Source organism: Ornithorhynchus anatinus, chromosome X1, assembly GCF_004115215.2.
Source record: "Ornithorhynchus anatinus isolate Pmale09 chromosome X1, mOrnAna1.pri.v4, whole genome shotgun sequence".
NCBI classification, from domain to species: Eukaryota; Metazoa; Chordata; class Mammalia; order Monotremata; family Ornithorhynchidae; genus Ornithorhynchus; species Ornithorhynchus anatinus.
In genome coordinates this window covers 44,162,060-44,178,591 of record NC_041749.1, presented here as the reverse complement: position 1 = coordinate 44,178,591, position 16,532 = coordinate 44,162,060, and the positions used below count along the sequence as shown (strand labels likewise).

The following is a 16,532-nucleotide window of genomic DNA, read 5'->3' as shown; positions in this document are numbered from 1 at the left end:
CTGGCTCAGGCTTTACTTAGCAGGCATCATTTAGGCTGCTCCTGTCGCTTACTCAGAGTTAAGCCGCTTGGAAATTTGGTAGATGGCGCAAATGATTGTTGACATTTGTCATGGTGTTCTACTTTTAATAATAATCCTGTTAAATATGGCTCATGCAGATAACTAACCATGATTCTGTTTCATGAGATGAGGCTAATGTCTGATTCTTACAACAAAAGGAATGGATTAAGATGAATAAATAAGGCATGAGAAAAAGTACTTAGGAAAGCAGAAATATGCTAACGAACCGAGGGGTGACTTGAAGACCAAAATTGTTCTAATTCATCAAGTAGAACAATTTCTCTTAGTCAAACCTCGAATAATTTTCGTATAGAGAATTCTTTTTTTATATGAATTGCTACAGAGTTTCACAGACTAGGTAAATTAGAGGATATTTTTTATAACAAAGGTGGCGAAATATTTAGACTGTGCCCTAAATATTAGATATTCTAACAGCTTGCACTGGACTCAGGTGAAATTCATCATTTTGTTTGAAGACTAGTATAAGTACATTGTATTTCCATTGCTTTTAAATATGTTTGAAAAATCTTGTGTCTTTTTAAAATGAGTCCTTGACTTGAAGTGTCTGTACATTTCCCCTATTTGTTCTTTTTCTGATTATAGACCAGTGGATATTTGGGCTCTGGGCTGTATGATCATCGAGATGGCCACCGGAAATCCTTATCTTCCCAGCAGCTCTGACTTAGACTTGCTGCATAAAATTGTGATTAAAGTAGGTGGGTATTTCTGAAATATTCTGGGCAACCCTCATAGAAGAAGAAAAAGCAGGCCCCATTCATTTGGTTTCCACACCTTTTGTAAATACATGTTGCATCAGCTATTCAAAAAAATTACTGCTTATTCTTGGTAAACACACCAAGAATCCATCAGTCATATTTGCGTGCGTACTGTGTGGTGAGTACTACGGCTAAGCGCTTGCAAATGTACAGTGGAATTAGTAGAAGAGATTCCCTGCCCTCAAGGAGTTTACAATCCAGCAGATTGTAGAAGGACCTTGTTGTGTGTAATTTTTAAAAGTAATCTTCACTCCATCAGGATAGCAACAACTCTGCCTTGGGATGCTAAAAAATGGTATGTGGAGGGTTGATTTAATTTTGGGTGAAAAAATACACATTAACATATTTTTCAATTACGGAAAAGAGACTTGTATTTTCCAAATTGAATCAGTTTTTCAGAGCAAGTTAGCCTGAAAACAGTTACTCCAGAATGTGCCAGTCAACAAGAGGCAGCTCTAAAAGCAAATAATTCCAATTGCAAAGAAAACTTAATTTTAGGTAATGATACCTAATGTGTTGCAAATGCCTCTCAAATAAACCTTTAATTATCTTCTTCCTCTTTGTCATTTGCAGAACCAAAAAGCATTGATTACCTAAGTGGAGAACAAAAGTTAACACTTTTGGCTTTTGTATGCATATGTTCACTTAAAAACAGACCCCTTATTATTTTGAAATTGGGTAGAATAATTATTATTGTAAAGAATTAAAAATTCCAGGTATGATAATCCAGCCAGAGTTCATAATCCCCTCTTCGCCATTTGTCAGCTGTGTGGCTTTGGGCAAGTCACTTAACTTCTCGATGCCTCTTTTACCTCATCTGTGAAATGGGGATTAAGACTATGAGCCCCACGTGGAACAACCTGATGACCTGATACTTACCCCAGCGCTTATAATAGTGCTTGGCACATAGTAGGCACTTAACAAATACCAAAAAAAATAAAAATTGCAGGCTGATAGAGTGATTCTACAAGAGATTTTGTCATAAGCAATACACAATTTCTAGGGATGTTAACTAATTAATTTAAGCAGAATATAAATACATCCGTGTCCCACTATCTGTCTCCTGAAAGTTCTCTCAATTCATCAATGAATAAAAATAGATTCTGATGGTGAATGTATTTCTTGACCCATTCCGTCACGGCACCTTGCCACTGAACACCCAGAAATCTGATGATTACAGTAACTTGTTGTTAGTGTTAAAGGACTTAAAGCTATTTTATAGATGAAAAATTATAGTGTGCTTTTGTAAATATCCATATATGATACCTCCAGGATTATTTTTTCTGAGGAAGAAGAGCTAAGTTGTTTGGTACTCAAAATATGTTCAGTTTGCAAATTCATATTTTAAACAGTGATCTGGCAACAGGACATTCATTTATTTTATAATTTCCTTTATGAGGCCTGGAAAAAATTTCAGTGACAATTGAACATCAATTTCATCATAATTTTAACCGTTTTAACCATGTGATTATTTCATGGAGTGCTTGTATACCGATTAGCATATACAACACCCTTGTAAATGTTGCCCTTTTTTTCTTTCAGGCAATTTGACACCTCATTTGCAGAGTATTTTTCTAAGGAGCCCTATTTTTTCTGGAGTGGTCCTTCCTCAAGTTCAGCATCCAAAAAATGCACGAAAAAAGTATCCCAAGCTCAATGGATTATTAGCAGATATCGTTCATGTATGTTGGAAGAGCTCAAGAATGCTGCCTCTTGTTTTCCCTTTTTGGGTAGAAAGTTCTTACTTAATCCCTTTAAGATACCCATTTAATGGAAATTAGGAGGGCTGATGAGAAAAGTTATTTGAGAAAGATTACCATGTCTTACCTAATGTAGAAAGCAGGGACAGCAGCAATAGTAGTAATTGTGATGGAATTTATTAAACGCCCACTGGATGTAGTATACTGGGAAATCACAACAGAAGTCCTATTCCTACCCACAAGGAGCTTACACTGCAAAGGGGAAGGCAGACGTTAATGGTTTTTTTTTTAGAAATAGGAGAATCAGAATAAGTAATTGACTGTACAGTTGATTGTGTGTATGTGTATTTGTGTGTTTGTATATTAGTATGGAGGAAGGGCATAAATAAATACCCAAGTACCAAGGTGGCTGATGGGTTGATATGATTCGGGGGCCTGGGAATTTATCCAGGAAGGTGAGATTTTAGTGCCGGGGGCTTTAAAGATGAGGAATGCTGTAGTCAGATTAGGGAATTCCAGGCTGGGAGAACGGAGTCAGTGGCGGGGGGGATGGCAGCAGAATTGCTGAGAACAAGGTACAAATAGAAGCATGGAGTGAAGAGAGAGAGTTCATTCATTCATTCAATAGTATTTATTGAGCGCTTACTACGTGCAGAGCACTGTACTAAGCGCTTGGAGGGCTGTAGCTGGTGAAGAGAGCCAGTCCGGTAGCAAGGGAAAGGGAGCATAAGTATTAGTTATTTCCATTCTTTTGAGAGCAGATTGAGAAAACTGGAGCCTGGGAATTATTTTATTTTATCCCTGATTTTCTTAGGGGCTTATTTTGGGTACTCGTTTTTTCCAGTTGTAAAACTGTTCTTGGGTGGCAGTTGCAAGACTTGGGTGGCTTTAGAAGAGCGTGCTATTTTCTACACTCTTGTATTTTCACCCCTTGAGCCATGACGATTTCAGATCTAATGGGCCTCGACTCTAAGTGTTGAGTTCCTTAGCTTTGATTGGTGCCTGTGATTGAAAGAATTGAGGCCTTTCCAGAAAAAGAAATAAAATCTATTGAACTGGTGGCACCCGCTGGAAAGAGGGTGAGCAAACAGCCATTTGGTAGCCTGTGTAATCTATCTTTAGATACTTTGCAGCTCATGCAAATATTGTCTGTTACTTGTTAATCTGCCCTGACCCTAGTGGCTAGTGCCCACACCCATGGGAGCCTGAATCCAGGAGAGAGGCGATACTGCTTTGAACCCTTGTCCCGGCTGTCTCTTGCCACCCTCCCTAACTCTTGGAACACCTGCTTGCCGTTCCAGGTTCTGCCGTTCGAAACCATATTATCTTTTTGGTTGGCAGCTCTTCCATTCCAGAGTAATCATAATTGTGGTATTTGTTAAGTGCTTACTACGTGCCGAGCCCTGTGCTAAGTCCTAGGGTAGATGAAATCCGATGAGGCATGGTACCTCTCCCACATGGGGCTTGCAGTCCAAGGGAATGTGTCTGTTTATTACTTTATTATACTCTCACAAGCACTTAGTAAGTGCTCAATAAATACGGTTGAATGAATGAATGAAAAGGGGGAGGGAGGACTGGTATTTCATTCTCATTTTACAGATGATGAAATTGAGGCACAGAGAATTATTATTAATAATACTGGCATTTGTTAAGTGAGTTGCCCAGTGTTCCTTGACTGGGTTGTTGATGGGGAAGAGAGCGGCCCAGGCACCCTAAACTCTACTTGACCATTCCATCGTGAAGTAGTCAAAAGGTTTTGTAGAACCTCTCAGGACGTGTCAGAGTCTAGTTGAGATGATCATGGCAATTGCTTCTGTCAGGTCTAAGGATGCTCTCTGGAGGTTTGGATGGTTTTCCCTGCTCTTGTTTGGTGTCTGGTGTGTGGCAAGGATCGTGTCCTGTGTTTCAAGTTGCAGTGCTAAGCCACACTGGGATTCCTCGAGTGCATAGCCAATATACTCTTCAGTAGTCAGTCCAGAAGGACTCTGGCTAGGTCCTTGCCAGCAAAGGAGAGCAATGAGAGGCCAAGATCATTTCTGCAGCCATTTCCTTACCTTTCTTTGTGAAAATGGCGATGATTTGAGGAGGTTTATAAACCCAGGATGGGGCTGCTTCTATGAAAGATAGGCCAATATAGATGTCTGAGCTGTACACTCCTTCCCTCCTGTTAGACCTTAGCATGAAGGCCGTCGAATTGGAGAAGCTTTTCCATTCAGAGTTATATGGCCCTTCCAGCCGAATCACACATCTCAGTTTCCAGCCTTAACTCTTCAACCCCTTTCTCCAATCCCGTATTTCTTCCTGTCTCCAGGGCATCTCTTTTTTCACGTACCATCACCACCTGTCTTCCACACTGCCTCAGAGTGCATGGCCCAACCTTCATTCATTCAGTTGTATTTATTGAGCCCTTACTGTGTGCAGAGTGCTGTCCTATGCGATGGGAAGAGTACAATATAGCAATAAACAGACCCATTCCCTGCCCACAGTGAGTTTATAGTGTACAGGGGGAGACAGACATTAATAGAAATAAATAAATTACAGATATAATAAATGAATTACAGGCATAATAAATAAATTACAACTTCTAGCTTCCTCACCACCATCAGAGGTATCACTATTCAGTCTTTTTTCCTCACCCTCCTAGTAGAAGAAGATTAGGGATGCCACACTGGCTCAGATCAGTGGCTCCCTGAATAATACTCTGCCTTCCACTGTAGTTCTGCCTAGTTCTAAAAAAGTACTTTGTGGGAAGCTGTGATAGAGCCATCTTCCTCTTTAACACCTGCCATTACTTTCCCTCTACCTCCAGTAATAACTCTTGGATCCACCTAGCTACTCCATTCCTAGCTGAGGCCCTAAATACGTCTTGCCTAGATTACCTTCCTGGTCCCTCTGCCTCTCCCCTCTCTAGTCTGTACTCCACACAAACTCAAGAATCATCTTCCATCAAGGTTGCTCTTTTCACGTCACTCTTAGTGGTCTCAGATCTCGGGCAACTGCCCTCATCTCCCCTAAAAGCCTGCTGTCTGCTGTAGTCAAACTAATCTGCTCACTATCAAACACACTCGACTCTCCCTGTACCCCTAAACCATTGTTCACTCTATTCCCTTGGCCTGGAATTCTATCCCAATTTCCTGCCACACCATTTCCCTCCCTGTCTTCAAAACTCTGATGAAGAACTACTTTTTTAATGAAATCATTTTCTGTTTCCTAATGGTATTTAAGCATTTATTATTCATTCATTCATTCAATTGTATTTATTGAGTGCTTACTATGTGCAGAGCACTGTACTAAGTGCTTGGAATGTACAAATTGGCAACAGATAGAGACAGTCCCTGCCCTTTGACGGGTTTACAGTCTAATCGGGGGAGATGGGCAGACAAGAACAATGGCAATAGAGTCAAGGGGAAGAACATCTCATAAAAACAATGGCAAATAAATAGAATCAGGGTGATGTACATCTCATTAAACAAAATAAATAGGGTGATGAAGATATATACAGATGTAATAAGTACTCCCCCACGCACTTGGTCCAGACAATATACGCTATTGATGAATTAATTGCTGAGCCTCCCTCTTGACTCTCCTACTTCAGGTCCTGGCCTCATGCTCTTTCTCCTGCCCAGCACTCCATTCCCTGACTTCCAATCCACTAGACACAGCTACATCAGCTTCAAAGCCCTTTTAAAATCCTACTCCTTCCAAGAAGAAGCTATTCCAAATTAATTTTCTCCTCCTCAGATTATGTCACTCCAACAACCACGTCCATATCTACAATCACCCACAGCACTTGGGTCCTATTATGTTCCAGGCAGTACTCTAAACCCTGGGTTAGATACAACCTGATCTGGTTGAGCACAGTCTACACCCAACATGGCGCTCACAGTCTCAATCCCCATTTTACAGGTGAGGTAACTGAGGCATAGAGAAGTGAAGTGACATGCCCAAGGTCCTTCTGACTTCCAGATCCATGCTCTATCCACTAGCCCACACTGCTTCTCTACTCAGATTAACTCATATTAACTCATCTCTTCCCAGGTTAATCCCCTCCACCCAAAGTTTGACCCACACATCACCGCAGCTTGGAGGTGAAGCAGCCAGAAGTAGGCTACCGCCTCCCAGAATTGTCATCAGTGATGATTTATGGTGACCAAAGAACCACTTGTTATTATCATCATCATCATTGTCATCACTATTATGTTTGTTAAACACTTATTACATGACAAACACTGTCCTAAGCGCTGGGGTAATCCAAATTAATCAGCATAGGATGTGCCTCGTGGTGGACAGACTCAGCTGGAATCCTGAAATGTTCATCACCCAAGCAAATTGTGGCTTCCCTAATTCTCTTCTCACTCATCACCCTCCAGGGCCCCAAGCAAGAACCCAACTGGTAGGGATGGGAGAGAGTGTGAGTGATTCCTCTCAAACCACTAATCACCTTGTCAACAATTCCTTCCCTCAAGTTCTCAGTCCCAAAGGCTTCATGGCCGGCCCGAGGCACATCCACCATTTATGAAGGGGGACTCCATTCAACCTGACTCTGAGAACGCCAACCACTTTTAGGTTTCCAGGTGACATTTTGCCTCTGCCATTTTGGGTAAAGTGCCTTTTGGAATCTGCACATACTATATACCTTTAGTGTTTCCATGCTTGACACTCGGGGTTTCTAGAAGCTGCATGGAAAGAGCACGGACCTTGGAGTCAGAAGAATCTGGGTTCTAATCCCGGCTGCACCCGTCTTCTGTGTGACTTCTGGGAAGTGACTTCACTTCTCTGCCTCGGTTATCTCATCTGTAAAATGAGGATTAAAACTATGAGCCCCATGTGGGACATGGACTGTGTCCCACCTGATTAGTTTGTGTCTACTCCAGTGCTTACTACAGTGCCTGACACTTAGCACCCAACTAATACTATAAAAAAATGCAACCACTGCCAATTGTTTTCTGTGACCTTAGGAAAGTCAATTAATTTCTCTGTAAAATGGGGATTCAATCATCTGTTCTCTCTCCTACTTAGATTATGAGCCCCATGTGGGACAGGGATTGGGTCCAGGCTGATTAACATGAATCTACCCCAGCACTCAAAACAATACTTGACCCATAGTAAGTGCTTCATAAATATTATTATTTACTTCCATGAGGGTCGTTGCTACATTTCATATTAAACATATTCCTCCTCTAGACTGAAAGCTTCTTGATCCACCATATTGCCCGGGACAGTGCTTTGAACCCAGTGATGATGATGGAGAAGCAGTCTGGCTCAGTGGAAAGAGCATGGGATTGGGAGTCAGAGGTCATGGCTTCTAATCCCAGCTCCACCACTTGCCAGCTGTGTGACTTTGGGCAAGTCACTTAACTTCTCTGTGCCTCTGTTACCTCATCTGTAAAATGGGGATTAAGACCATGAGCCCCACAACCTGATCAACTTGTACCCACCCCCAGCGCTTAGAACAGTGCTTCACACATAGTAAGTGCTTAACAAATGCCATCATCATTATTATTATTATGACTCTCTCAAAAGTTGCAATGGTCAAGCCTACAAGTATTGACTAATAGGTTGCCTGTCCTTTGCAAAACCTCATTATCTTTGGTGGAAAGTGCATTTAGAAGATTGTTGAGTTGTAGTTGTCTACCCCACCTTTGTTCTCTACTTGTTTTTGTTTTGCTGTCTGTCTCCCCCTTTCAGACCATGAGCCCATTGTTGGGCAGGGATTGTCTCTACCAGCTGCCGAATTGTACATTCCAAGCGCTTAGTACAGTACTCTGCACAGAGCGCTCGATAAATACGATTGAATGAGAGAATGAATGATAAGGGTAGTGTCACCTATATACCTTCAGCAGTGATATGGTAGAATATTTGGAGCTAAGGATAATAATAATAAATAGTATTTATTCATTTATACTATTTATTCATTCAATCATATTTGTTGAGCACCTACTGGGTGCAGAGCACAGTACTAAGCACTTAGGAGAGTACAAAATAAGAATAAACAGACACATTCCCTGCCCACAGTGAGCAGGCTGGGGGTCCTTAGTGTTGTGGTGGTCTATATGTCCTGAATCTTTTCAGCCTTGGCATTGTCCCACTTAGACTCTCCTATTCCTTCAAACGATTTGATTGCCATGATATAGGCTTCTAGAGGCAGTCCTCCAGATTGTAAGCTCCTTGTCAGCAGAGACCATGTCGACAAACTCTATTGGATTATACTCTTCAAAGTGCTTAAGACAGTGTTCTGTACATGGTAAGTACCCAGTAAATACTTTTGATTTTTTGAGCCCTTTTTGTCAGTTCTGGGAGGAGTGCTATATAATGGCATGCATTCAACTAGGTGCTAAGCATGAAGGAAGATCCAAAGTAATCAAATCAGACACAGTTCCCATCCCACACAGGGCTCACAGTCTATAATGGAGGGAGAACAGGTATTTTATCTCCATTTTACAGTTGAGGAAACTGAGGCCCAGAGAGGTTAAGTGACTTACCTAAGGTCATACAGCTAAAGGCGGAGATGAAGCTAGACTCCTAGACCCATGACCTTCCAACTATGCCATTCTGGAGAGACATTGCTTGCTTTGCTGCAATTAGCTGTGTAGGTGACATTTTATCTTCTGAAAATCTTTATGTTGGTTTAATTCACTGAATCATTCAGAGTGCCTCAAGAATCTCTGCGCATTTCCTGTAGATATAAGCAATAGAGGTTGTCTAGACTACCTTACTAAATCTAAAGTCACTTAAGTTATAATTATTATTATTATACTTGCTAACAACTTACTGTGTACCAAGCACTGTAGTAAGTTATAGTTAATCAGGTTGGACCCAGTTCCACATGGTGCTCCCAGTTTAAGTAGGAAAGAGTAGGATTTAATACCCATTTAACAGATGAGGGAACTGGGGCACAAAGATGTTAAATGACTTGCTTGGGTCACACAGCAGTCAAGTGGCAGAACCAGGTTTAGAACCCAGGTCCTCTGACTTGTAGGCCTATTCTCTTTCCACTAGGCCACGCTGTTTCCGTGCTCAGCATTTGTTGTGATGTTGATATGAAGAATGGAACACCTATCATTTGTAGATGATGAGGGATTTTGATAAGTGTGTGTTGCCTGGGCACTTCTGTCTATAGGAAGACTGTAAGCCCCTCCATGTGCTTGGAAGGACCTTGAGACGGTGGAGCCTATTGGAAATCACACGAATCCGGGAGTCAGGAGACCTTGAGTACTGACACTGAACTTGAGTACTGACACTGGTTTGCTGGGTGACTTTGAGCATGTCACTTAACCTCTCTGTGTCTCAGTTTCCACATCTGTAAAATGATGAAAATACCTGGTTTTCCTTCCCTCTTAGATTGGGAGCCATGCGTGGGATAGGGATTGTCTTCAATTTGATTCCAGCTCTTAGCTCAATGCTATGGAACCTTATAAGTGCTTCATAAATATCATCATCATCATAATTATTATTGGCAGCTACCATGTATTCTACTTTTATGGTGTGCTCCCAAGCATCTAGCACAGTGCTCTTCCCTTAGCAGGTACTCACTAAAGACAAATAATGATGATGATGAAGACAGTGACATGGTCTTTTGGGCATGAACTTTACATTTTTCCCTATCATTATAACTAATAGATCTCTAGTAGAAGCAATGTGGCCTAATGGAAAGAGCAGAGGACTGGAGTCAGGAGATCTGGGTTCTAATTCCAACTCTGCCACTTGCCCGCTGTGTGACAGTGGCCAAATCACTTTACTTCTCTGTGTCTCAATTTTCTGATTCGTTAAAGGAAGATGAAATACTTGCTCTCCCTCCCCCATAGACTAGGCCATAGGTGAGAGAAGGCCTCTAATGCCAACCTTCTCACTGTACATCAATCTCATCTGTCTTGCCACTTGCCCGCTAGCCTACATCCTGCCTCTGGCCTGGAACTCCCTCCCTCTTCATATCCAACAGACTCTCCCCAGCTTCAAAGCCTTATTGAAGGCACATCTCCTCCAAGAGGCCTTCCCTGGCTAAGCCCTCCTTTCCTCTTCTCCCACTCACTTCTGTGCTGCATTAACTTGCTTCCTTTATTCATCTCCCCTCCCAGCCCCACAGCAGTTATGAACATATCTGTAATTTTATTCATTTAAATTAATGTCTCCACTTCTAGACTGTAATACTGTTGTGAACAGGGAATATATCTGTTATATTGTTATAGTGTACTCTCCCAAGCGCTTAGTAGAGTGCTCTGCAATAAGTACGATTGACTGAGGGGGACCCACGTATATTGTTTATATCCTAGGGCTCGCTACAGTGTCTGACACATAGTCAGCGCAAGCATACTATTATTATTATCTCCATCATTTAAGCAATCACTCCACTTTCGAAAGCAGTTGCTTAAGGATGTGGGTATTTTCACATTAATAAAAAGGGTACAGTCTCCCAATTCACTTCAGGTTATGACTCAATTCAGGCTCGGGCCTTCTGAGGTGAAGAGTGTGTCATTCCACCACACGACCTCTCCTTTGAGAGAGAGCTTTCCAATACAAATACAAAGTCGGGCATTTTTCGTCCGCCTCATCCAGCGCGGAAAATGAAATATAAATCTCTAAGCAGAATGACGGCGCCCTCTACTCCCCTCTCCCCCATCCCCACCATGCTCGCCACCCCAGAGTTAAGTGGGTTTTCAGGGTCAGGGCGAGCGTACTGGTTGTGGCGGTGAGTGAGGGGGCTTTTGGGGGGCTGAGGGGAGTGGCCTGCAGACCACTGAGGAGGATGCCAGACATGCAGAGCAGGGCTCTGGGGTGGAGGAAAGTGAGAGAGATGGCCTGGTGGCTGCTGGCGAACAAGAAACAGCCCGGCTCCATGTGGTGCTGCCCCTCTGTCACCGCCATGCCTCATGCCCTCCTCATCCCCCACCCTACCCCTTCTGGCATCCACTCAGTCCTCGCCGTGCCAAACCCCCAATCTGAGACTTGTGCTTATTTTAGAGCCGAGTTAGGTCCACTTCCCGCTTACTGCCAGCAGTAGTGTCTGCCTTTTATACGTAGAGTATTAAAATTCTAAGTAGTCAATTTTGCAGAGACCTCTTGCCTCCCTCCTTTCTTCCAACTGCCGAACTTTTGACTGTTTCTCTGGGTTATGTTTGTCTCCCACTCTAGCTCGGTTGTGGGCAGGGAATGCATCTCCCAACTCTGGTATTGCACTCTCCCAAGTTCTTAGTACAGTGCTCTGCACGGAGTAGGAGCTCAGTAAATACCGTTGATTGATTGGTTGATTGAGTGGTAGTACTCCTTCCAAAGGAGAGGGAAAGAAAGGAAGAGGAGATGAGATTTAAATCTGAAAAACATTGGTACTTGTCAGTAGCTCTGATGAAGTTGTGGTGAAGAAGGAGGTCAACCTTCTTGGCTGTAATGAGGCTTTAAATCATTTAAGTATTTATCCTCCACACCACCTTCCTCCCACCCTGGATTACCACAGGTGATTGGCTGATATCTCTCTCCCGGCCAGGACTTCAGAGTCAAATAATAATAATAATAGTAATAATTGTGTTATTAAATGTTTACTATGTGCCAGGCTGTACTAAGCACTGGGTTGGATACAAGCAAATTGGATTGGACACAGCCACTGTCCCACAGGGGCTCACAGGCTCACTCCTCATTTTACAGATGAGGTAACTGAGGCCCAGAGAAGTTAAGTGATTTGCCCAAGTCACACAGCGGACAAGTAGCAGAGCAGGGATCAGAACCTTCTGATTCCAGGCCTGTGCTCTAGCTGCTACTCCATGCTGCTTCGGTTCGATACTACGGCTCAACGAGTTCAGGCCCCTTAAAATTCATTGTTGCTGGGATCAGAGGGTTCTCAGGACAGTGGTTTGCTCTGTCTCTGCTGCTCTGGCCTCTGTCTCTGCCCCCCTCAGGTTCTGGTGCAGGCAGTGAGCAAACTGACAGAGCACTGCTTACAGTATGCATGCCAAGGGAAGAAAAAGCTCCAAATTTAGAACTGGAAACAGCAGACCTTAAATGTCAGCTCCGAAAAGGACAGCCCCAAGGAACTTGCTGAATGTTGTCCATTTCTTTTTAAAAGTACTCTCTCAGTTTACATATTGTGGTATTCCAGGCCTGTTTACAAATTGACCCTGAGGACCGAATCTCATCTACAGCTCTCCTGCACCATGACTATTTTACCAGAGATGGATTCATTAAGAAGTAAGTCTAGGGAGGGTTAGTTTGGGGATTTTGGGTTTGGTATTAGCCAACATTCTAGTAAACAGGGTTTGTTTGGAAGGAAATGATAAAAAAATGAATATTTCATGAGAAATGGAGGTTACTGAGACCACACAATTACCAACTGGCATGACAACTAGATTGAATGGAAAAGCAAGTCTCTTGAGCTTCATTCCCCTCTGCTGTCTATGAGAGCCACAGAACAATGGTGATTCGCTTACTGGCCTCTTCCATTTGAGCTCTTTTTCATTCTGAGAATTACCTAGGGATTGCTAAAATGAGTCCCTGAAGACACCCAGTAAATACTGATTCTGATAACGATGATGAAAACGCATTTGTCCAGGAATAGCAAAGACTCAAGATGTCAGTTTCAAGTATAATGAAAGCTGAGTCACCAAAATTGGGATGAAGATGTGAATACCTCTTGGAGATGCAGTTGGAGGTGGACTTGAGCAGGAGATTGTCACTTTTCGCTTTTGGTTTAGAAAGATTGAAAGAAGATGAATGGGAAACTGAGGGTGCATGATCGAACTGATTCTCCAGTGGGATAGAAGTTCCTAGAAGAGGTCAGAATTTGTTGTTCTGTGGTAGAATAACTAGTGGAAAGTACGGAATCCTGAAACCGTTATTACTTTGTCTGTGCTTCAAAGTAATGTAGTGATTAATTGCTGTTTGTACTGGGATGAAGCTCATCCATTGTTTAGGGTGAGAGACTCCATTATTGTTTGGAAAAATTTGTGTGAAAGCATTTGGCTCAGCCAGACAAATTAGTATGAACCATTAGGCCAAAGGCTGAGAGAGATCAGGCAGCTTTTAAGTAAAAATGAGAATGCAAATGGAAAATAACTTGCATAACATCAGCCATGTTTTTTCTTTAGATGCCATTAATGTAACATTGCTATGCTACATGAGAAACAGGGTGAACTAGTGGAAAGATCATGGGCCTGGGAGTCAGAGGACCTGGGTTCTGATTCCAGCTCTGCCACTTGTCTGCTTGTGTGACCTTGGGGAAGTCACTTCACTTCTCTGGACCTCATTTTCCTCATCTGTAAATTGGAGACTAAGTATCTGTTCTCTCCATCTCTTTGTCTCTCTCTCTTTTCAAGGCTGTAAGCCCGATGTGGGTCAGGGAGTGTGTCTGACCTGATTAACCTGTATCTACCTCAGTGCTTAGTACAGTGCTTAGCACATAGTAAGCACTTAACAAATATACTACTACTACTAATAATAATAATAAAAAGAGGTTAGCTTTGGAAGACCTGACAAAAGTTTTGCGGACTAGAGACATATATGGGGAGGCTATTAGAATATTTTTGACTCTGCAATACTAATATGGTCCGAGTTTATGTCGAGAGAAGATTGCTTGCAAGGAAGAAATATAAAAGAGAACATAAAACTTAAATCAATCTGTCTTCAAGATATGCTACAATAGAAGTACAAGGAGGGAAGTCAAGGGAGCACCAATTTATCAGAAAAGTGGGTTGACAATATCCATGGTCAGAGAGAATGCAGTAGCCATTTATAAAACTGTTACAAAATGCTATTTGGGTCCACAAATAAGATGTATCTTTCTTTGGGAATTATTAGCCGATTGCTTTAGAGGATGCAAATTGAACTTGATCTACTCCACCTCTATCTGACATGGGTTGGTGTGAAATTCTAATTTGCATCTTCTAACTGGCCTCAAGTATTTCTAACATGGAACAAAATAATTAAGTTATTAAGTGCATAACCAACTGGGAAGATGACGTTATGGTCATATCAACTAAACCTTCCCAGGTTTTTGTCAATTTACAGTGCCAAAATCATCCTTCAACTCTGGTGCCCAGTAAATTGAATGGAATAGTGTTTCTCAAAGCAAAAAGTGAGTCTTTCATTTGAGAACATTTTAGATCATTAATTATAAATGTACATGCACAATTTGTTTTAAAACTTTTTGTATTCATTAATTCTTTGCATCATTTTTTGGCATAGCCACCTTGTTTATCAACAGCATAGATACAGGGAGTGGTGTGTTGCGCTACAGCTGGGAGGTCAGTTTGTTAATTAATCAAATGGCACGAGGAGATAAATTCTTTCGATATATAAACAGAAAGGTCATTTTTTTGTATATTTATCAGATTCATGCCAGAATTGAGGGCTAAGTTACAACAAGAAGCAAAAGTAAATTCAATTAAAAAGCCAAGAGAGAATTTTAAAGACAACGAACCCATAAAGGAGGAAAGGAAAGCAGTACATGTAAATAAAATAGCAAATAATTTGACAGTGGGAAAGGTGAGCATTTTGATTAAAAAATGTTTATCCTTTTGGGAATAAAAAAGATCTTGAAGGAACATTTGGGTTTGGACTGGACTTCCTAACTTCAAAGTCATGATCTGGATCTATCTTTTCAGGATACGGACAAAGGAAAAAAGACCAAGGATGGAAAAGCCAAAGTGAAAATAAAAGTAGGGAGAGGAGAGATTTCTGAGGCTCAAAAAAATGACCATGGAAGTGTGCATTGTCATGGCGATGTGTCTGAGAATTTTCTCCCTCTTCAAGACCTTAAGCCTGCGGACACTGAACTGTTACCCAGCCCCGCAATTCGTAGCGGTGCTATCATCACTGGTCACTTGAAGGAAGAAATGCATCTTGGAGGTTGCATGACAATGCCCCCGATCAATCCCAACAGTAGTAATTTGACAACCACAAGTTTAAATTACCCACACAGCAGTACCAGGTCGGTAAAAATGGTGGTTTGGATGGAACGTTGAGTGAAAGAGGGAAAGGGGCCGGTTCGGGTCTCTTGTCAAAGGTTAATTTGCGTTCCCAAGACTTGTGCAAAGATGAAAAAAGTAGCATGCAATAAATTCCGAGGCCAGAACCTGTCCAAATGTGCTCTGGTCAATCAGTCAATCATTAGTATTTATTAAGTACTGAACTAGGCACTTGGAAGAGGACAATACAATTTATAAACATGATCCCTGACCTCAGTGAGCTTCAAACAGTAAAATAATTTACAGATAGGAGGAAAAGGGAAAAGAAAATGTGATGGTGAATAAAAGCTTTTGGAATTGTGTATGTAAGTTGATATGTTCAGAAGTGCTACGGGTGATTATGAGTGCAGAACTGTGTGGTTGGCACAGAAGCACCGAAGTGGGGAATATAAATTGGGGAAAAGAGAAATTACTTGGAAAAGGCCTCCTGGAAGAGATGTGATTTCAGAATAGCTGGGGAGTGCAGTAGTTTGGTGGATTTGAAGGGGGAGGGAATTCAGATAGGAGGAAGAGAGTGAGCAAAAGGTCAGAAATGAGACAGTTGAGAATGAGGCACAGGGAGTGGGTTAGCTTGAGACTAACAAAAAGTGTGAGTTGAGATGTAGTGGAAGAAGGGAGGGGCTGAGGAGGGTGAAAGCTCATTAGATGCCTTAAATACTCTGTTGTGCTCTCCCGATCGCTTAGTACAGTGGTCTTCACACAGTAAGCACTCAGTAAATATCGTTGATTGACTGATTAAAGCCACTGGTTGGGTGTTTTTTTATGTATACTCTTCTAAGCAGCAGGGTAGATACATGTCAATCAGGTTAGGACACAGACCCCGTCCCACTTAGAGTTCACAATCCAAGTAGAGAGGACAGTTATTCAATCCCCATTTTATAGATGAGGCAGCTGAGTCACTAAAAAGTCAAGTGACTTGCCCAAAGTCCCAAAGCAAAGAGTAGGCAGAGCTGGAATTAGAACTCAGGTCCTGTGATTCCCAGAAATAGGTAAGCAATGAAGATTTTTCTGCAGTATGATATTTTAGAAAAATAAACCAGGGAGCC

The 16,532-nt window shown here is 41.9% G+C and overlaps 1 protein-coding gene across 8 annotated transcripts in view; it reads left to right on the top strand.

The window, feature by feature from the left end:
• Positions 1-16,532, top strand: part of CDKL3 (cyclin dependent kinase like 3) — an 85,057-nt gene that overhangs the window by 18,589 nt on the left and 49,936 nt on the right. For 5 of the 8 annotated variants that reach the window (XM_029051499.2, XM_029051495.2, XM_029051492.2 and 2 more), the window contains exons 5-9: positions 664-776; positions 2,379-2,566; positions 12,624-12,712; positions 14,827-15,004; positions 15,124-15,449. In XM_029051499.2, coding sequence (XP_028907332.1) covers positions 664-776; positions 2,379-2,566; positions 12,624-12,712; positions 14,827-15,004; positions 15,124-15,449 — 894 coding nt within the window. The remainder of the gene's footprint in view (positions 1-663; positions 777-2,378; positions 2,567-12,623; positions 12,713-14,826; positions 15,005-15,123; positions 15,450-16,532) is intronic. The other 3 variants (XM_029051498.2, XM_029051497.2, XM_029051496.2) reach the window with 3 other exon arrangements.